The 22,845-nt window shown below is 41.9% G+C and overlaps 1 protein-coding gene across 3 annotated transcripts in view; it reads left to right on the forward strand.

Moving 5' to 3' along the window:
- Window positions 1-22,845, forward strand: part of PLCE1 (phospholipase C epsilon 1) — a 358,406-nt gene that overhangs the window by 182,566 nt on the left and 152,995 nt on the right. For all 3 annotated transcript variants that reach the window (XM_025396381.1, XM_025396382.1, XM_025396383.1), the window contains one exon: window positions 10,109-10,425. In XM_025396381.1, the coding sequence (XP_025252166.1) occupies window positions 10,109-10,425 (317 nt within the window). The remainder of the gene's footprint in view (window positions 1-10,108; window positions 10,426-22,845) is intronic.

Consider the following 22,845-nt stretch of genomic DNA (forward strand, 5'->3'; position numbering starts at 1 on the left):
CAAGAATAGCCTCAGAGTTGGGGGAAAAGTGCATTATAGAGTTTTTTTAAGCTAGAAAAGAATGTGTTCTCTGATCCTAATTTTGTGAATATTGCGTGTATTTATAGATAAATATGAAATGCAACAACAAAAGTATTAGCAGAGATTACCTCTGGGTATAAGATTCTTATTTTAAATTTTCTTTTTTTTTTTTTTTTTTGAGATGGAGTTTCGCTCTCGTTGCCCAGGCTGGAGTGCAATGGCGCAATCTCGGCTCACCACAACCTCCGCCTCCCGGGTTTAAGCGATTCTCCCGCCTCAGCCTCCCGCAAATTTTCTTCTTTATACTTCTTTATATTTTCTACGTTTTGCACAGTGAGCAAAAGTTGTTTTTTTGTTAATGAAGATTCTATCAACTTTTTTCTTTTTGCTCTAAGGCTCTTCTGTCTGGTAGATTGTTTCATCTAAATATGTCTTTTTTTTTTTTTTTTTTTTTTTTTTTTGAGACTGAGTCTGGCTCTGTCGCCCAGGCTGGAGTGCAGTGGCCGGATCTCAGCTCACTGCAAGCTCCGCCTCCCGGGTTTACGCCATTCTCCTGCCTCAGCCTCCCAAGTAGCTGGGACCACAGGCGCCCGCCACTTCGCCCGGCTAGTTTTTTGTATTTTTTAGTAGAGGCGGGGTTTCACCGTGTTAGCCAGGATGGTCTCGATCTCCTGACCTCGTGATCCACCCGTCTCGGCCTCCCAAAGTGCTGGGATTACAGGCTTGAGCCACCGCGCCCGGCCTCATCTAAATATGTCTTAACTCTCAGTCTGAATATATTGGTTTTTTTTTTCTCTTTTAAGTACTGACTTAGAAGTAATATGCTTCATTGATTTTGTGAGCTCATCTTTTTCATGTAAGGTTCAGGACAAGCCAGACACATTTGTTGCGAGATTGATTTTGTTACTTTGAAAACCAATAACAGATAATAAGATAAAATCACCAATTAACTAACCTTTTTCTAAACCCATCGCTTCCCTGTTGAAAGCAATTTTCAGCTCTTCCTGAGATTTAGTGTATTTAAGTCAGCTCTGAATCTTCTATAAGAAGAAATCAATGTTCTTCTCTCTCTGTCTTATTTTATGTAATTAGAATTGCACCACTAAAGGACTATTAAATGTACAATTGAGAATCTAATACTTTAAAAAAGTCTACAAAATTAACTCAAAGCAAAGGAAAATGGATAGAGTAGATAAAATAAGTTTTTCCTACTTTCTTCTCTAATTGTAACTTAAAATAACTTTAAAAAAACCAATATTACCATATATATTGGAAAAAAAATCTGAACAGGCCAAAACCTGAGCCAGTTTTTTGAGCATGAGAAGATTGAGATTTTGTTGCCTTGAATTTTTTGGATATCATTTTGATTTTTTTTTTTTTTTTTTTTTTTTTTGAGATGGCGTCTCACTCTGTTGCCCAGGCTGGAATGCAGTGGTGTCATCTCAGCTTACTGCAACCTCTGCCTCCTGGGTTCAAGTGATTCTTGTGCCTCAGCCTCCCAAGTAGCTGGGATTACAGGTGCCCACCACCTCGCCTGGCCTCTTTTTGTATTTTTAGTAGAGACGGGATTTCACCGTGTTGGCAAGGCTGGTCTCCACCTCCTGACATCAGGTGATCCACCCTCCTCAGCCTCCCAAAGTGCTGGGATTACAGGTGTGAGCCACTGTGCACGGCCCATTTTGATCTATTTTTAAAAGTACTGTCATATGTGCATTACAAAAAAGTTGAGCAAAACAGAACTGTGTAAGAGATACACTATTATTTGGTGTGCACTGGACAGGATATGCAACATATACCTATATTTACAAAATTATTTTTCCCCTCAATAGGATAAGATTCCATTGTTCTCAACTTGCTTTTTTGTCCTCAATATTTTGTGAAATAAATTCAATTTCAGTACATATAAATTTACCTCACTTGGTCTATATTTTTGCAAGAGTTTCTGTTGGATAATATTGTAGAAGCAAGATTTCTAGTACAAAGAATAGACATGCTTAAAATTTTGTTTTGCCTCTCAAGAAAGCTTGTACCCATTTCACCACCCCTCATATGGAATGGGAATGAAAGATAAAGTTTCTGACACATAGGTACATGGAGATTCTCCCAGGTTTTGATAGGATATAATTTAAAATCACGATCAGAAGGTTGCTCAGCTGGCTTGGGGAGGAGATGCCTTCTAAAGTCAGAATCCTGTAAGGTATTCCTACCTAACTCTTCAACTCCATTCTCTACCCAGAAGAGAAAAAACCTGTAGGTGTGTGTGTGTATGTGTGTGTGTGTGTGTGTGTGTGTGTGTAGAAATATGTCTCCTCTGCAAAGGATGCCTCAAAATGCTGAGTGTAACAGAGGGCAGATTTTTGGAGTCAGAGCTGCAATTAAATTTCAGCCCTGTCTCTCAATAGCAGGGTGTCTTTAAGCAAAATGTTTAACGTTTCTGACCTGTGTTTTATCGTCTGTAGCAGGGGGATAATCACAACACCATACAGGGTTCACTGTGAGAATTAAATGTGTTACTTAACACAAAGGGCTAATAAATGGTGAGGACTAAGAGCTCAATTAATGGCTACCATTGAGACTTGAGAAAGGGTGATGATGACCAAGCCAAGGGCACCCTGGAGGGTAAAGTTTTGCCCACTTTTGCAGAAAACGTGAGACAATCACTAACAGTCTAGTTAAGATATGCTATGTGGGCCAGGCACAGTAGCTCACACCTGTAATCCTAGCACTTTGGGAGGCCGAGGCCAGTGGATCACCTGAGGGCAGGAGTTCAAGACCAGCCTGGCGAAACCCTGTCTCTACTAAAAAATGCAAATATTAGCTGGCATGGTGACACATGCCTGTAATCCTGGCTACTTGGGAGACTGAGGCTGAAGAATCGCTTGAACCCGGGAGGCAGAGGTTCATGCCACTGTACTCTAGCCTGGGCGACATAGCAAGACATCGTCTCAAAGATATGCTATGTAACACTACAGCTTCCCCACCCACATCCTGGAACCCTGTTTGATTTTCACCATAACAATTTTATCACTTTCTCATATGCATCATTACTCATTTACTGTGCTTATTGTTTATCTCCTTTCTTAGGTGTTCCATATGAACAAAACTTTGTTCTTGTTCACTAAATTTCAACATCAGGATAGCTGAAAACAAAGCCTGGCACAGAGTAGGCACCCTTTTTTTTTTTTTGAGACAGAGTCTTGCTCTGTCGCCCAGGCTGGAGGGCAGTGGCGCGATCTCCGCTCATTGCAAGCTCCGTCGCCTCCCGGGTTCATGCCATTCTCCTGCCTCAGCCTCCTGAGAAGCTGGGACTACAGGCGCCCGCCACCACGCCGGGCAAATTTTTTTTTTTTTTTTTTTTTTGTATTTTTAGTACAGACAGGGTTTCACCGTGTTTGCCAGGATGGTCTCGATCTCCTGACCTCGTGATCCACCCGCCTTGGCCTCCCAAAGTGCTGGGATTACAGGCGTGAGCCACCATGCCTGGCCCATAGTAGGCACTCTTAATGAATGAATTTCTCCTTAACATTTCTGAAACCCATTCAGATGTATTGGCAGCTAACAATGCCAGCCCTTGGACACTGAGCATGCCCAGAATAACCCAGGCTCAGCTTGGGATAACACAGAGGACTGGGCCAGAAGCTAGAAACTTCAGGTTCTCTCTTAGCTTTTGCCAGTTCTGGGGCTGACCACTCACAAGCTGGATTTTTGGGCAATTCATGTAACAACTGAACTCAAGTTTTATAAAAAAAACAAAAAAAACAAAAAAAAACCCTAAAATTAGCAATGGCTACCTGTCATGACTCCCTTTCATTATGCAGGATTCTGTGAGATTATCTTATAAACTCTGGATTTTCATCTGGGGCATAGCAAGAAAAAATGCTTTTAATTTTCATGGGGACCAAAAAGCAAAAAATAAATAAAAGAAAGGAAGAAATGGGAAATGGCAGGTTTTGCTGGACTCTAGCCCAAGCCCAAGACTCTTGGGGGGATCAGGATCTGAACAAGCATTTTTAGAAACTACTAACCCTGGGGGAAGGGGTTCCCCAAAGGCACTGTACCCCAAGGCATTAGGTGGAAAATGCTCGTCAAATTTAGAGGCTTATGCCTTGGCCCTACCTAGTATTTCTGGGCTCTGCAATTTATGGATAGCTTCTGGGAATGGCAGCTTATAACTGAGGTCAGAGGCTGGCTATCACCTGCATGGACAGAGAGGAGAGGGGAGGGGAAGGGAAGGGAGGGCTCTATAGCGGTGCTCCAGCTTCTCAGAGCAGTATCCCTCAAGCAAAGACTTGGCCTGGAATTCCCCTCCCTCAAGGTGGAATGATATCTAGGTTGACCCGGAGACCCAAAAATCTAGGCTGCATATGTGTTTTCATCCTCCCATCACCCCCATCTGCCTGTTTCTTCATGAGTCACACCTGTTCTCTAGTGCCTTCTAGAAAATAAAGCTTCCTTCCTGGTTTTCTACAGTGATGCTCCATCTCTCTTAGTATAGCATTCAGCCATGGGAAGTAACTTACAAATTCCTAAATAATCCACAATCTCTCCCCTGCTTCTATCTTTACATAGGATTCCAGCCACATGGCGAAGTAAGCCTCCTTGGAACCACCAACCTCACAAACTCCTTATGCTTCATTTCCCCCAATGAGAATCTCTGAGTATGATGAGAAGCATTCTGAAGACACTGTAATCCCCATGTAAATGATATAGAGACAGACAACAAGGTTGAGGATGTGCTATGTGCTATGATACTATATTCCCCCTCGTGGGAATTATTAATGGCTTTGAGAAGTCCTGCAGTTAAAAAAAAAAAAAAAAAAAAAAAAGCCTGTTTAACTTTGTTTAACCCAGTAGTTCCCTAAATTACTAACTAAGAAACTGTACTTTGCATAAATCGAGTGTGACACACTTTGGAAAATACTGATTTAAAGTATAGGAACATTCGTGTGAACTCATGGGGAGGAAAGGAGAGTGTGCTTCTGAGTTTCTGAGTTTCTATGTGCTACGCATTATCACATAGTTGTAGTGGTTCAAGTGATGGTTCCAGACTGACCAAGGAAGGAAACTGTTTACCCTCTTGGTCAAATCTTTAACTTTGGAGTTTGAAGAGGTTATTTTATCAGATCACTCCAAGTAAACTAACACAGTAATTGATTTATTCTGAATTAAATCACTTGAGATGCATCTATAAATCAGAATGCCAATGTGGCAATATCCTGAGTGATCAGGAACATGAGCTCTTGAGTCAAATAGATCCCGCTCAAATCCCAGCTCTCTGACTTACTGCTTATATGACCATATGTGAGCCTTAGCTCTCTTATGAATAAAATATGGACAATAATACTATCTATGTCCTGAATTAATCTATATAAAGCACTTGGAACAGGAAACTTTATTTTTGAGCAGAGAATCAGAATGTGAAGTTACTGTGTCTCATAGTAAATATTTCTAGGCTGTGACAGTATCTAAAGATACAGTCTTCAATATGGTTTGACTCTTGTCCCCACCCAAATCTCATCTCAAATTGTAATCCCCACTTGTCAGAGTAGGGGCCTGGTGGGAGATGATTGGATCATGGGGGCAGATTTCTCCCTTGCTGTTCTCATGATAGTGAGTGAGTTCTCATGAGACCTGATGATTTTAAAGTGTGGCACTTCTCCCCACCCTCGTCCTCTCTCTCTCTCCTGCCACCATGTAAGATGTGCCTTGCTTCGCCTTCACCTTCTGCCATGATTGTAAGTTTCCTGAGGGCTCCCCAGCCATGCAGAACTGTGACTCAATTAAACCTCTTTCCTTTATAAATTACTCAGTCTCCAGTAGTTCTTTCAAGCAGTGTGAAAAGGGACTAATACAGCCTTACTCTTCTGTGGAATAACTTTTTTTTGTTTTTTTGAGATGGAGTTTCACTCTTGTTGCCCAGGCTGGCGTGTGATGATGCACCTCCCGGATTCAAGTGATTCTTCTGTCTCAACCTCCCAAGTAGCTGGGATTACAGGTGCTCACTGCCATGCCTGGATAATTTTTTGTATTTTTAGTAGAGACAGGGTTTCATCATGTTTGCCAGGCTGGCCTCGAACTCCTGGCCTCAAGTGATCTGCCAGCCTCGGCCTCCCAAAGTGCTAGGATTACAAGAGTAAGCCACCATGCCCGGCCTAGAATAACTATTAACTGAAGAATATGGGACTGAGAGCAAACAATGAGGTGGCTAATTTTATTCACCAGACACTTCTTAAAAAGAGAAGAGCCACAGTGTCCAGTGGGCTTTATGAACTTTGCTTCATGGATGATGAGGAAGGACCAGGGGTCCTAGAACTATTCAGTTTTTAATCCATCTTCCAGTGGCCCATGTTGTTAGAGAGCAAGGCTCAGAGGTGAGTTTCAGCTGGGCACTAGGGCAATGTGTCATGTGAAGAGGAAAGAGGACATAATAAGGAGAGCTCAACAAGGATGAGGGAAAGTGGGAAGTGTTTTTTTTGTTTGTTTGTTTTTTATTAAATTATTATTTTTTATTATTATTATACTTTTTAAGTTCTAGGGTACATGTGCACAACGTGCAGGTTTGTTACATATGTATACACGTGCCATGTTGGTGTGCTGCACCCATTAACTCGTCATTTACATTAGGTATATCTCCTAATGCTATCCCTCCCCTCTCCCCCACTCCCCACAATAGGACCCGGTGTGTGATGTCCCCTTCCTGTGTCCAAGTGATCTCATTGTTCAATTCCCATCTATGAGTGAGAACATGTGGTATTTGGTTTTCTGTTCTTGCGATAGTTTGCTGAGAATGATGGTTTCCAGCTGCATCCATGTCCCTACAAAGGACACAAACTCATCCTTTTTTATGGCTGCATAGCATTCCATGGTGTAGTGTTTTTAACAGCTGCTAAAAGTATGGAACTTAGAAAGCAAAGAATTATGCCCCAAGAAGACTTCTGGGATGTTTTTCGTGGTACCTGATATGAAAACCCTGAGTAATCCAGCTTTAAGGAAACCTACATGAAAGGTCAACATTGTTTCAAAGCTTCTAGCATTCAGTTTGTGTTCCTTTGAGTGTGATGTTATACTTATACTGAGATACATGGTTATATTGGGACTGCCAGATTTATTAGGGTTACAATGACCAGGTTTCTTTTTATTCTTTAATTTATTTGGGTCTCTCCTATTGCTGTTTCCCACCAGTCACTAGACTTGTCATTCATTGCAACAGCATGTGATTCATACCTCAAGAGATATTGCAGTTTCCCATATGACATCTTATCTTACATTATTTGCATATTATATTACATTATCTCTTCTCTTATATATTAGAGAAGTGACTGGAGTTATTTTTATTTCCTCTGCAGAGTGCTATAGTTTGAGATCATGTCTTAGAGTTGGTTACTTCTGAGAAGAGTTCCTATATTTGGCTAATTCCACTGTATATAAATTATCAGTATCTAGAAATTTCAGTTGGCCTCTTTCATCAAGTCACATTCAGATTCAATTTTCAGGAAACTTAGTCAGTTTCTAAACTATTCAGAAAGTTGGAGAGGGAGGCCATGTAGGGTAGATTTAAGCATCAACTTGATTTTAATGTTTTTTCAATATGAGCTTAGATAAAACCAAATATAATTTGATAGTCTCTATTTTTTGCTGCAGAAGATTTTTGGTAATTTGGTCCAAAAGATGTATTAAAATGCTTAGAGTCAACCAGAACCAACCTGGTTTCCATTTTTCTGTCCCATGTGCTCAATGGTTTAGTAATTTGGACAGAGAGGATGGCCTGATTTTTTGATCAGAAGATATAGTGACCATACTCATGGAAGAAGGAATTAGGGACTATGGGCTACCTGGTGTAGAAGGTACATAGTGAAGGGAAAGATAGAGAGGATTTGGAGTTTAAAGGATAAGGGATGTCCTATTTGTTAGTTTTTAAGGAAAAAGGAAACTGAACATTTGGGTGTGCAAAGAAGTCAGTAGAAAGCGAGGGATTAAAGGTAGAGATAACCACTGAAGCAAGTTCTGGAAGAGACAAAGGTAGATTTAATCACAAACCTGGGTGGGCCTTGCAGAGGAGGAAGCACATGCCATTCTCAGGTAAGCAGAAGATGGAGGAGATGTAAGGCATCTGTATTGAAGGAGTTTCTGACATGACCTACACTATCACAGCATAGTTAAGAAATAGTCGAATGACTGTAAGGAAAGCAAACGCAGGTTTGGGAGTGTGAGAAGAATAGAAAAGAGGGTAGTGAGTTGTTTAGGAAAAAATAAATAAGTTTGTGTCAACTTTGAGTCACACTGAGGGCCTAGCTGAAGTTAGATAACAGAAATTAGCAACAGCCCCATCACTAAGTAGCATACTTGTCAGTGTCATCATACAGCAGCCCAGAAGCCAAGGAATGGGTGGTTTGAGTCTGCCCAGCATTGGGGATTGGGATGTGCCTGGGGTGGAAAGTCAAGTTATCTTCTTGGGGAATCTCTGGCTGGTGAGTGCCATCTAAAATGCTTATCATGGCACCAGACCAAGGCCAAGGAACTAGAAGTTTGCTGAGGACAGAGAAGTTTTACTAGAGAGAATAGAAGGGAAGAAAGAAGTCAAATTCAGGGATGATGACTTCGGAGTTTAATAATACAGACATGAAGCAGTTTGGAGTAATAATTCCAAAGTTTTCTGCAACGGAGATTTAGAAAAGAGTCAGAGAATACTGAGGTCTGAATGTGAAGGAAGTCATCCTTACGAACTTTGCTGTTAGCCAGTGTCCAGGCTGGATGACAGGTATTTCCAGGAAGAGAATGAGTGACATGAATATGTGACATTTCCCCAACTCAGGTGACCACAAAATTGTTTTTTCTTGCAAATGCCAGTATTCCAGAGATCATACTTTGGAAAACTCTGTTCTAGGGCTCATCATAGACTTTCCATTTGTCGAATGAATGAGTTACAGGTAAGAAGTTAAGAGGCAGCCTGGGAGGGTGTCAAAGAGAAGGCAAGTGTGGTGTCTCTAATTACAGGAATCATTTTGAGCCTAGGCATCCCCCACTCTGGTACTTCCATCTCATGCACTGCCACCTTCTCTCCTGCATCTCTCTGTCACCTTCTTGCTACCAGTTGTGGGCCAGAAGTAAGATTGATTTATTTAGATACATCTCCTTATTACCTATTCCTTTCTTATGTCTGTAGATGGTTCTGTTCTTGCAAACCCCCAAATAGATATCAATGAAATCGAAGCCGGGCGCGGTGGCTCAAGCCTGTAATCCCAGCACTTTGGGAGGCTGAGACGGGCGGATCACAAGGTCAGGAGATCGAGACCATCCTGGCTAACACGGTGAAACCCCGTCTCTACTAAAAAAATACAAAAAAAAACTAGCCGGGCGAGGTGGCGGGCGCCTGTGGTCCCAGCTACTCCAGAGGCTGAGGCAGGAGAATGGCGTAAACCCAGGAGGCGGAGCTTGCAGTGAGCTGAGATCCGGCCACTGCACTCCAGCCTGGGCGACAGAGCCAGACTCAGTCTCAAAAAAAAAAAAAAAAAAAAAAAAAGAAATCAAAGTCACTCTTCGGGGGTGAAGGGTTGGCAGAGAATACCATGACATTTTGAAACCTTTTGTCCAGAGAGTCTCTGGGTCCCCAGTTGTCCTGCTCATTTACACATAATATGCATATACGTATTCCTCACCCCACAGCCTTCTTTCCTCTTCCATTTAAGTTGGCTATGCTTATACTCACCCTCATTTCATGTCACTCTGATGGTAGTTAGCAAAGGAGGATAAGGAGGCAAATGGTGTTTTACAAAGTATAGTAAACTGGTTGGGGAATGATGTGCTAGATTAATGCTGCTTCTGAAAATGGAAAAAAACAACCCTACCATCACCACCACCACCACTGCCACCACCGCCACTCCACCCCCACCTCATTAGGTGACTAGAAGACAGACAGGACAAATATCAGAAAGGTCTTTGTAACAAGAAAGAAAAATAGTACAGAACTCTTCACTAAGCAGGGGATTTTGTTAAAGAACATAGAAGATTTGAAATGGCTCTCAAGTAAATATCTGTTGCAGGGGACACCAGATTTGGTGTAACCACGACTTCTGTTGCTTTGTTTTAGAACGCCAGCCAGGCCCCTCTGTGGCCAATTCCAACACCCTCCCTTCAAGTTCAGCTGGGATCAGCAAGGAGCTGATCGATCTGCAGCCTCTCATCCAGTTCCCAGAGGAAGTCGCCAGCATCCTGATGGAGCAGGAGCAGAGTATTTACCGCAGGGTCTTGCCAGTCGACTACCTTTGCTTCTTAACACGGGACTTGGGCACTCCGGAATGCCAAAGGTCCCTGCCCTGCCTCAAAGCATCCATCTCAGCGTCGATTCTTACCACTCAGAATGGAGAGCACAATGCCCTTGAAGATCTGGTGATGAGGTTTAATGAGGTAAGAAGCCACTTTTTGATGTCTTGGTATTTGACTCACCCAGAAGTGATTTTCAAGCATACCTCCCCTTCTAGGTTTGTCTGTTCCTGATGTGTCTCATTTCACTCTGTCTTGCCACTTCCATGATGGCTGCTTTTCTTTCCAGGCAAAGAGACAGACATCACATTGCAATCCTTCCTCTCACTGTTCCCCAACTTGCCCTTAAGCCTAATTGATCTCAACTCCATTCCATAGCATTTCCCAGTCCACCAATCCTAGTCCCTTTGGGCACCCAGAATACCAATCTCCAACCCCTTCCTCTCCCCCACCAACCCCTCAGTCCCAAAGGTGCTTTTAAAACCACATGTCTCAATTTTGAGTCTTGACAGCATGATCCCTGACCACATTCGTATAACCAACCCCCTGACCCCCTTCTATTATTAGGACTCCCTCAGCAGAAACACCTAGGTCAGCAGAGCAGGCAGCAACCAGGGGCCAATTCACTGAGGGACAGTGAATCACCTTGGTTCTCTCTCTGCATTCCATGAAGATCCTCAGCCCCAGAATGTCACTCCAAAGCCTCTGAGACTACATCAGAAGCTAGTTCTGAAGAAGACAGGTGTGACTGGAGTCTGGGAATACTTAGGACAAAGTCATTGTGTGGGGGTCTAGGGACTCACTGGGAGATCAAGAGCCACTGGCTGACATCCCTATGGCCCTGGAGCAGGGAAGAGCGGCAGGAAGGAGCAGGGAGTCTCCATGTAGTGCTGGGGTCTGGCCGACTGCATTCTTGGACTTAGAAGGCACTTTCTCTTAGTAATGTAACCCACACCCAGAGTTTTCTATTCTACATTTTATGTTTTAGACTTAATTTCTTTTGTTTTGTGTATTCAATCACAAAATTTTAATCAGTATGTTTGTTGGTTGTTAGTTGGCTGAACACAGATACAGTAGTTGCCTATTTTGGTCATTTAGTAAACTCTACCTAATGCTAACAGGATATTCCTATTCTGAATCATATATATCTCTGATTGACTGAGGATCTGTCAGCCTTTGTTACTTAAACACTTTCTGGCCAGGTGCGGTGGCTCATCCCTGTAATCCCGGTGCTTTAGGCAGGAGGATCACTTGAGGCCAGGAGTTCAAGACCAGACTGAGAAAAATAGCAAGACCTTGTCCATACAAATTTTAAAATTAGCTGGGCATGGTGGTGCACGACTGTAGTCTCAGCTACTGTGGAGGCTGAGACCAGAGGATCCCTTAGCCCAGAAAGTTAGAAGCTTCAGTAAGCTAGGATCACGTCATTGTACTCCAGCCTGGGTGACAGAGCGAGACACCATCTTTAGAAAAAAACACAAAACATTTTCTAACTATAGCTCACTTTGCAGCCTCCATAGCTTGCAAATCAAAATCCTGATGATGGTTGTAAATGTCAGTGACCATGATAAGGCCCATGAATACAGCAAGTGTAAGAGGCTGAGCTCAAGCGGTTCTGTATCCAGACATGCCCTGAACACCAGTCTATCTGGCACTATTGTGCTAACCATTTTATATGTACCACTTACTTGCTCCTTACAACAACCTTGGGAGACAGATATTGTCATAAGCCCCGTCTTATCAATGGGAAACTGAAGTATGTGGAGATGAAGTGATTTTCCCAAGATTACACAAGTGGTAGGTGGCGATTTTGGTTTAATCCCACATAGTCAGGCCCTGAAGCCTGGGCTTCAAACGACTATAGGATGCTGCTTCCCACCTGCAGCATGACTGCATTGGCGGGTGGTGCCTGCTAAAACTGCAGATTCCTGGTCCCACCCCAAACTGAGTAACACAGAATCTCTGACAGAATCTCTGGGAGTCCACATGAGAGCTTGCAAACCTCACTGCCCCGAAGTTGTTTTTAAAAATAAATCTCCTGATGTTCTTGATTTTCCTTACTGATAAAAATGGGATGGAAAAATGAAAGTTCCAGTAAACTGAGTGATTTTATTAGTGGATTTCACTGTATTTCATGAATTATTTTAAACTTCCAGATCTACCCACTCTCACATCCTTAGGATCCTATCTTGTCTTTATTTTTAAATTTCCACCTGAACTTAAAAGTGAATTGCCAAAACTTCTAAAACCTAATTTTAAATTAAACTTGGATTTCTTCCATTCACTTCCATAACCTTGGGAATCAAAGACAAATCAGTGATTTCACTAATTCAGAGTTAGTGATGATATGACCTACAGCTGGGTAGAGGCAGACTTTGGACTATCTCTGAAAATAGTTTAGCTAAGCAACTTCAGAACGTAAACAAGATTTCTGGGAAAACACTTAAACTACTTAAGAGAACAGTCTGTTTCAAGTATTCTCAAGCATCTATTTTCATACAAATTATGGGTATGCTGATTAAAAATCAGTCTTACATAGGCAGATCCCAAATGATCTCTACTAGACATGACTGGAATAGCTAATTTCTAGTTCTTTTGTATACCATCAAAAGAGAATTTTCCAATTCAGATTTTTCACCTATTTTGAATGGCCTTGCCTTCAAATTAGCATGGCTTTACAGACCGTAAAGAAAAGGAAGAAATGGAGTGTGCGTTTATTTAATAGATGCTCTGGACTGGACATTTTTACATTTTTTTAAATCTCATTCAATTCTTATGACAGTTGTCATCATCCCTGTCTTGCAGAAGAAGAAAGTGAAGCTTAGGCAACAAAATAAATAATGATAGTGTTGGATTATGGCCCATAGAGTAAAATAAATATTTTTGAATCCATACTGATACAAATAAATCAGTGTGGTGGGGTTGGGGAGTAGGGATAGCAATTACTTATAGAAAAATTTCAATTAATAAATGCAGAAAGAATGAGAAAAATAGAAAGTCATCATTAGAACACTACAGTAATAACTGTCGCAGGCAAGAACCACTGATGAATTCTAAAATTATTGGGCAAAAGTAAGTTTGATGAGTAATAGGATATTTGCAAATAGTCTCAAAGCATCTCTCCACAAGGTATTTATTAATACAAAGGGAAAATAGAACCCTGTAGACATTGGCTTGACCAAGCGATCAAGGCTAACATGATTAGTAATGAGACGTATCAACATATGCCTCCTGATATGGTGCCCTGAGAAAGGCAGGACTTCATCTCTATGGTATTCTTGCCAAAAACACACTACATAAATCTAGTAATGAAAAAAATATGAGGCAACTCTAAATTGAAAGACATTCTACTCTTCAAAAAGCATCAACGTCATAAAAGGTAAGAAAAAATTGAGGAACTGTTAAAGGCTAGAGGAGACCAGGAGACGTAACAACTAAATGCAGTGTGGGATCCCAGTGGATCTTGGACTAGAAAAAGACATTAATGGAAAAACTGGAGAAACTCTGAGGCTTATAGTTTAGTTAGTATGATTGTATCAATGTTAGTTCCCTGGTTTTGACAATTGTGCTATGATTATGAAAGATACTAACATTAGAGGAAGCTGAGTGAAGGGTGTACAAGAACTCTCTGTACTGTCTTTTGGAACTTTTCTGTAAATCTAAAATTACTTCAAAATAGAAAAAAAATTGTAAGCAGTGAGCTCAGAGAGATTGAGTCACTTGTCTAAGTAGCTGAGTGGATATCAGAATCCAGATCTTTCTTCAAAGTCTATCTCTTCTCACCCAGCTGCTTCTCTCTTGTTAAATTATCAGGTTCAAGTCTGTAGTAAAACCTGGCTTGCTAATTGAGAATTTAATTAGACTTGGGTCTCCTTTCCCTCTTCCCTCTCTATCTTTCTACTCCTTTTCTAAATCTCCTGTGTGTCTATCCTTTTTCTACTTCTCTTTCTGTTTCTGTTTTTATCCAGTTCCCCATTATCTAGGTTCCTGCCATCACTCCCTCATTCATTCATTCATTCATTCACTCAAGACATTTATTTATTTGAATTTTTTAGTTTTAATTTTTGTGGGTACATAGTAGGTGTATATATTTATGGGATATAGAGGATATTTTGGTACAGGCATACAATGTGTAATTACAACAGAGTAATTAGGGTATCCATCATCTCAAGCACTTATCCATGTATTAAAAAAACCCAATTACACTCCTTTTGTTATTTTTAAATGTACAGTTAAATTATTATTGACTATAGTCACTCTTTTGTACTATCAAATACTAGATCTTACATTTTTTTCTAACTATTGTATGTACCCATTAACTATACCCACTTCCTCCCTCACTCTCCTCTACTACCTTTCTCACCCTGTGGTAACCATCCTTCTACTTTCTGTCTCCATGAGTTCAATTGTTTTAATTTTTAGCTCCCACAAGTAAGTGAGAACACACAGAGGTTGTCTTTTTGTGCCTAGCTTATTTCATTTAACATAATGACCTTTAATTCAATTCATGTTGTTGCAAACGACAGGATCTCATTCTTTTTTATGGCCGAATTATATATATATGTGCTACATTTTCTTATCTATTCATCTTGTTGATGGACACTTAGGTTGCTTCCAAATCTTGGCTATTGTGAACAGTGCTGAAATAAACATGGGAGTCCAGATATCTCTTTGATAGATTGGTTTTTTTCTTTGGGGTATATACCTAGAGGTGGGATTGCTAGATCACTGAAGACATGCTTATTGGCTGGGCACAGTAGCTCACACCTATAATCCCAGCACTTTGGGAGGCCAAGGCAGGCAGATGGCTTGAGCCCAGGAGTTTGAGACCAGCCTGGGGAACATAGCAAAACCCCATCTCTACAAAAATTACAAAAAATTAGCCAGGCATGGTGGTGCATGCCTGTGGTCCCAGCTACGTGGGAGGCTGAGGTGGGAGGATTGTCTGAGCCTGGGAGGTCGAGGCTGCAGTGAGCCGAGATTGTACTACTGCGCTTCAGCCTGAGCAACAGAGTGAGTCCCTGTCTCAAAAAACAGACACATTGAGCACCTACTGTTCTCTAGTCTTCTCTTTTTTTTCCATTGGCGTGTCAAACATAATTTTTAAAACTAAGAAATTAGCAGTATATGGTGAAAATTGACGTTATGAGCCCAGACTTTGATTCTGCCAAAATTGGATACACAAAGTAAATGCACTTTCCTCAGCGGAAAGAAGATGTATATTCCTTGGAACATGATAGTATCTTAAAGACAAGACAGGGAATATTAGCTCCATTGCAGGTGCTAGTCACTTGGGGTGGGGGGAAGTGAATGCATTTACTCATGCATCCATTCAGTTAATCCAGCGCTTCTTAGAAGCAGTGTACTGTGGCAGATATGCACTAAGGAAAGTAAATAGAAGTCTGCCAGAAGCTACCAGACATGGACACAAATATCTACCAAAAAAGGCAGAAAGTAAGTGCAGTGAGAGTGGCACCAACAGAGAAGGCTGGGGTGTCCAGGTGGGTGACAAGATCTCATTCTACTGAGCCCTGGAGTCTGGCGCTGGGTCTTGAGAGATGGGAGGAACAGAGGGGGACGTTCATAGGAAGTGGAAGGCAGTCCAGACAAGAAGACAATCAGACAGTTTTTGTCATGAGCAAGACTCATGATTTAGGGAGGCAGCTTGTTCCCGATTGCCCCCAGAACCACGCTTACGAGCTAGAAGTTTCTATATTCTAACAACTCTCTACACAATGACTTAACTGTAATGCAGGAAAAAGGAAGAAAATTCCTAATGCTTTTCGGGCAGTTTTGCGTAATGTTTATTCTTAGGAAAGCATGGTTAAAATGCAACTCAAAGTACGACCATGAAATTACTGAAAAGGTTCAGCTTACATTAATGAAAGCCTGGAGATAAAACATTTAAAATCAGTTTGGATTGTGGCTTGGAAGCAATGTTTCCTCCCCATTCCCCCTTCTCCTGCCCTATTAGACTCTGGTGCACACACTAGAGAAACTTCTTAAAGGCAGTCTCTCTTTATCCTTGAAAAGAAACAGAAGCACAAGGAGGGGTCAGTCCTCAGGCAGAGCTAGTCAAGATCTGTGTTGAGGGTAGGCTTCATCCTGCTTTGCTTAGTTTGGGAGACAGGTCTTCCCGAACTTTCTTAATCTGAACATCTCTCTGTAGTCATATTCCTGATCTAAAGCTCGCAGAAGCTAATGTTCTTTCTCTCTCCTTTCAGGTGGAGCAGACTAACTTCTTGACCACCCACGAAATCTCTCACTTTGACAGCCTCAAGTCGTATTGTTCTTTTTTCCCCTCCTCGTCTTCCTGCATCTAGCTTACCCTCATTCCTTTTGATCCTACTTTTTAAAAATTCCTCTTAAAATAAATTCCCAAACCTTTTATCTTTTCTAGAGGAAATGCAGAGGCATTTTTATAGACAATTTTACCGAAAAGATTACATACTTTAGTGCATGCAGGCGAGAAGAGAGGAGAGGCAAATCGAGATTGCAGGGCATCCTTCTTCCCTTCGCTTCCTCTCCCCGCTTTCCTGAGAAGCACCTTGGTGGAATGTGGAGTGAGGGGGAGGATCCTGGCATCACAGTTCTGAGTCACTAGCTCTCAAACCTCATATATCCTTAATATGGCCTTTGCTATTGTGTTGTTCACCAATGATGATTTTGGGGGTTGGAACCCTTCATTGCATCTACAGCTGGTCCTTGGGATCAATCACCCGAGTAAATTTTTGACTCCATAACCTGTCACCACCCACACCAATTCCAGGCACTCTTTTGTGTAACAGACAGTTGATATCTGTGGCTGGAAAGTGATTTTCAAGGGGCCATATGCAGGTTCACTTTTTTCTATGTCCTAAGAGAGCAGTTTTTGCTTGTCGGGTGGTTCTTGGCAACACCATTCAGCAGGGCTCCTTTTTCAGACCAGCTGGTCTGGGCGCAGGTCGTGAGCCCTAGATTGAGACCCCCAGTTCTACTGAGACCCCAGCAGACTCTACAAGGCTTCCACCTGCCTCTGCCCTGGGTGTCTTTTCCCCTCCCCCATTCTGTGTGGTCAACCTGAGCATTCGTCAACTAGCTTCCCTGTACCACACAAACTTGGGCAGCCCAAAGTAACAATTAGTTGCTGCTTGTTCCTTCTGTCTGGTAGGTTTCACCAGATGCCAATTCAACAGTTTAAAGGCCATCCTCTCTATAAAGAATGTCAAGGTGCAGCTTAACTTCCTGGTAAAGAGTAGTAAGAATAAATAAACCATCTGGTCAAAGAAGAGCCGTTTGAGCTTTCAGCCAGAATTCCTTATGTACTTCATAGCAATGATGATCGCTTTGGCAGATTCCAGCATCTAAAAGCCCGTCTGGTGGTAGCCAGGGAAAGACCATTTCAGCACAGTAAGCAGAAAGCATAGCATATTATAATGATGTGAGGCAGCGTCATGTCCAAATAGGTTCTTTCACCTGAAATGTTTTAGAAAAAATATTGGTTTTGAATTTGTATATTGAACCATGTTTAGAAACATCTCTATCAAAGGTTTCCCCCTCTTTTATAAAAGCAGACAGCAGAGCAAACCATCTGTTCAGGGCTGCTTTACAAACTTCCTTCCTCAAATCTGAACACTCACAGGATAAACTGCTGACAAAATCCCCCTCAGGGTAAGGGAAATTTCAGCTCACTTTGGAAAATCACATTTTTCCTTGACAAAGCACATCTCCCTCTGAGAGCAGATGTTGTATTCTTTCCCTGGAACGTTTCACTGCCCATTCCAGGAGTAACAGATACTTTCCTCCAGACATTTCTCTACTAAAAACAATACAGTAGGCAAATAAATACAGAGACTCAGCTGTGCAGGGCGGCATCCTAAGCGCAAGGTTATTTGTAGGTGGCACTTCCATCCTGGAGCTGACTGACAACAAATCATGTCTCATGGTTCCTGGCAGTCAGTACCCACACAGGGCTTTCCTCACCCAGAGTAACACGTAGGGCTGAGAAATAAGAGGGGCACGGAGGCTTGACATCATTCAGGTGCCACTCTGGAGTCAGGCTGCCTGGCTTCTGATACACCATTGCCAGCTGTACAACCTCAAGCCAGATACCTAAGCCTTCATCTTTATCTTATTTTGATTTTAGTTTTGTTTTTTTTTTTTTTTTTTTTTTTGAGACAGGGTCTCTGTTTCCCAGGCTGGAGTGCAGTGGCTGATCTTTGCTCAGTGCAGCCTCAACCTCTCAGGCTCAAGCGATCCTCAGCCTCCCAAATAGTTGGGACTACAGGTGCACACTACCTCGCCTGGCTAATTTTTGTATTTTTAGTAGAGATGGGATTGCACCATGTTGTCCAGGCTGGTCTTGAACTCCTGAGCTCCAGAGATCCACCTGCCTTGGCCTTCCAACGTGCTGGGATTTTAGGCAAGCGCCACCAGCCTAATCTCTCATCTTTAAATGGGGCCAATAATATACCTACCCCAAATGCTTTATGTGAGTAAAAGAACATGTCAAATAAATGACATGTTTAAAGCACTTATTAGGGACCAAAGACACAGTAGTGGTGTGATGTTAGTTACAAAAACAAAAAGCAAAAAAAAAAAACAAACAAAAAAAACACTAACATAACTGCATTATTAGAATAACTAATGATAATAAATTCCATTTTTTATTATTGTGATCACCCCCACTTAACAGATGAGAAAACTGAGGCACAGAGAGACTAAGTGAATAACCTGTGGTTTCAGAGCTGACAATGGAACCCAGGTGTTCTGGCTTCCAGAGCCAGCATTCTTGGCTCATCTGCTTGGTACTTTTGAATCAAAAGCTGAGGGACCTTCTTTCTACCACTCGATTCTCTTACTCTAAATGAAACCATTTTCCTCGCAATAGGATTCAGAATTTTTTTATGATTTCGATATGTGTAAAAATGTTAACCTGTTTGTTGATTTTAACCTATCTGCTAACTTCCTGATACTGTAAATACAGCATCTCCTTTTAACTGGAAGACTGTGGCCATTGAAATGGGGAGGACAACAACATCTAAATGTCTGAAAATATTAGAGCATGGGGGATAATTTGTCTTTTCCACAGCACCAGGCAGAAGGCAGATTTCAGATTTTTGGCTTTTCAAGTCCCTTCTTGGCTCTGAGGTTTCCTTAAGTGTGAAATGCCTGAGAAAGATTGCCCCCCAAATCTAAAGGAGTTTACTTATATTCCTCTCTTGACCACGTCATTTCTACTATATTTTTCCTCCCCTCTCTCTGTTCATTCCTATTTTACATGAAACCTACACGCTTAGTAGTGATGGCGCTGTGGTTTGAATGTGTTTACTCCAAAACTCAGGTGTTGCCACTGTGATGGGATTAAGAGTTGGGACCTCTAAGAGGTGATTAGGCTGTGAGGGCTCCTCCATCATCAATGGGATTAAGGCCCTTGTAAAAGAGACTTCATGCAGCATTCAGCTTACTTGCCCTTTCACCTTCTGCCATGTGAGGACACAGTGTCCCCTTCAGAGGATGCAACTCTCACCAAACAACCAAAATTGTTAGCACCTTGTGGAGCTCCCAGGTTCCAGAACTATGAGAAAATAAATTTCCACTCTTTATACAGTACACAGTCTGTGGTATTCTGTTATAGCAGCACAAAATGGACTAACACAGATAGCTTTGAAATTCAAAATCTTAAGTCCTACCTGTGCTCCCAGTTGGGGCAGCAGGAGGAGGCAGTGGGAAGGGGCTGCCTTGCACCTTGTCAGGCAGGACTGGCACACCTGCACTCATTCTTCAGCCATCTAATGTGACTTCCTTGAACAGTAGTTCTCACTGATCAGCAGAATGAAGACATGGGAATCAGAATAGTTTTAAAATGCACACATGTCCGTAGCCCACCCCCAAGAGATTCTGCCTCCGTGGATGCAAGGTGGGGCCCAGGCATTTATAATTTTAAAAAACTCCATGAAGGCCAGGCTTAGTGGCTTACTCCTACAATCCTAGTAGTTATCTGAGGCAGGAGGGTTGCTCAAGTCCAGGAGTTCAAGACCAACATAGCAAGATCCTGTATCTATAAAAAATTTAAAAATTGACAGGGCATGGTGGTGCATACCTGTAGTTCCAGCAACTGGGGAGGCTGAGGTGGGAGGATCATGTGGGCCCAGGAGTTGAGGCTGCAGTGAGCTAGGTTGATGCCACTATACTCCAGTCTGAATGATAGAGTGAGACCCTTTCTGTAAAATTTAAAATAACAAAAAGGAAAAAACATAGCTTCATGAGATAACCCTGATGCCACCAACACAGCAACAGTTGAGAATCGCTGCTCTAGAACATCAGTCACAGCAGCACTCAAAGAGAATAAAGCTGTATCCCAAAGCAAATAGGAGGAAAATGTCCTTCTTCCTTTTCTTTCTATATTTTTTTTTTTCATTTTTTGCTCATAGTACTGCAATGGAGGACTTCATTTTGAAACAGGAGGAAAATGGCTTCTATCTTTGGGGTCATCCATTAGTGCAGATAATTGAGAATTGTTCAAAGTACATTTAAATAAATGTAATGGCTTGTTTTCCCTCCCTTCATTTCTTTTTTTTTTTTTTTTTTTTTTTTTGAGACAGAATCTCACTGTGTCACCCAGGCTGGAGTGCAATGGTGCAATCTCGGCTCACTACAACCTCCGCCTCCCAGGTTCAAGCAATTCTCATGCTTCACCCTCCCAAGTAGCTGGGATCACAGATGTGCACCACCACACTGGGATAATTTTTGTATTTTTTTTTTAGAAGAGACAGGGTTTCACCATGTTGGCCAGGCTGGTCTTAAACTTCTGGCCTCAAGCAATCCACCTGCCTTGGCCTCCCAAAATGCTGGGATTACAAGCATGAGCCACCATGCCCAGCCCATCTTCATTTCTTTTCTTTCTTCTTTCCTTCATTCCTTCCTTTTCTTCTTTCCTTTCTTGCTTTCTTTTCTTTCTGTATTTTTTTTTCATTTTTTGCTCTTAGTACTACAAAATGGAGGACGTGATTTTGAACCCTTTAACATTTAGACTATGTCATTACTATAATAGGCTATCTTCATTCTCAGTTCTCCTTCTTAAAGCTCACATTGTGTCTCCAGGATTTAACTGGCCCAGAAAGTTAACTGTTGAAGCCATTGACTTATTAGAGAGCTGTTTAATTCTGTTTTAAAGCAGATATCAGTTAACACCTCTGTCTTGAGACTGATAGAAACAATAATGGATCCAGTGGAAATCAACAAATAGATGAATAAGAATTTTGACCTATGCGAGCAGTATTGTTACTATTAGAAATAATAAACATGACCCAGAGAAGCAGTGCAGCAGTGCCTCCAGGCCCTTGCCGTCTCACTTAAATGACCCTGAACACTGTGGGAAAGACCAGGTCAGCTTTAGTCAGAGACTGGGATTTTGAGCCTCTTTCCAGGACGGCATTAGCTGACCCTATTAGGATGTTTAATTCTGCTCTTTGAAAAACCACTCTTAGAGATTTTTGCTGCACATGTGAGAGCCAAGGAGGAATGTATTTATGCTTTACTGAGGATCTGCATTTGCCCAAAAACTTAAACATGCATAAATCCAACTGCTTTCTCAATGCCTCCCCTTGGCTTTTTTCATTCAAAAAGACTTTCAGTACTAACTTTTGTACTAAATGCTGTTTGTGCGCGGGGAATATGGCACAGAACAACACAGACAAAGCTCCTGCCCCACTGAGCTTACATTCTAGTCATGTCTAAAAGACATCTCAAATATGGCCAAAATAGAATTAACTTCTCCCTCCCCACCATTCACATACCATCCAGGACCTTCCCCCCTCAACCAATGCTGCTGCCCTCCCCGTCTCAGTGAGCAGCTTCAGTGTCAACCCAGGTGTTCAGGCCATCAACCAGAGTTTGATTGATTTACTCTTTCCTCATACCCTGACATCTAAACTGTACTAGGCTATTCTTGCTTTGCTATGGAGAGTTACCTGAGGCTGGGTAATGTATAAAGAAAAGAGATTTAATTGGCTCATGCTTCTATGGGCTTTACAGGAAATGTGGAGCTGGCATCCACTTCTGGTGAGGCCTCAGAGCTTTTACTCATGGCAAGAGGTGAAATAGGAGCAGGCACGTCATGGGGCGAGAATGAGAGTGAGAGAGAGAAAAGGGGGATGTCCCAGACTCTTTTAAAACAACCAGCTCTTGAGTGAACTAAGTAAGTGAGAACTTACTCATCACCAAGGGGACGGCACTAAGCTATTCATAAGGGATCCACCCCATGATCCAGTGCCTCCCACGAGGCCCCAACATCGGGGATCACATTTCAACACGAGATTTGAACAGGGCAAACATCCAAACCATAGCATAAACTATCAGCAAGTTTCATTTGCAGTACTTGCAAAATACCCCCTGAATTGGCCCACTCCTTAGTGTTTCATCTGCTAAGCTAGGTTGAAACCAGCCACCATTGCACTTATCTCCAGAACTGCTTTCACGCTGACAAATGCTATAATCCATTCTCCACCCAACAACTGGAGTGATCGTTTATAAGCATAAAGGTAACTCCCCTGCTAAGTGTCGCTTCAATGGCTCCCCTTTGCA

This window comes from Theropithecus gelada, chromosome 9 (genome assembly GCF_003255815.1).
Source record: "Theropithecus gelada isolate Dixy chromosome 9, Tgel_1.0, whole genome shotgun sequence".
Classification (NCBI taxonomy): Eukaryota; Metazoa; Chordata; class Mammalia; order Primates; family Cercopithecidae; genus Theropithecus; species Theropithecus gelada.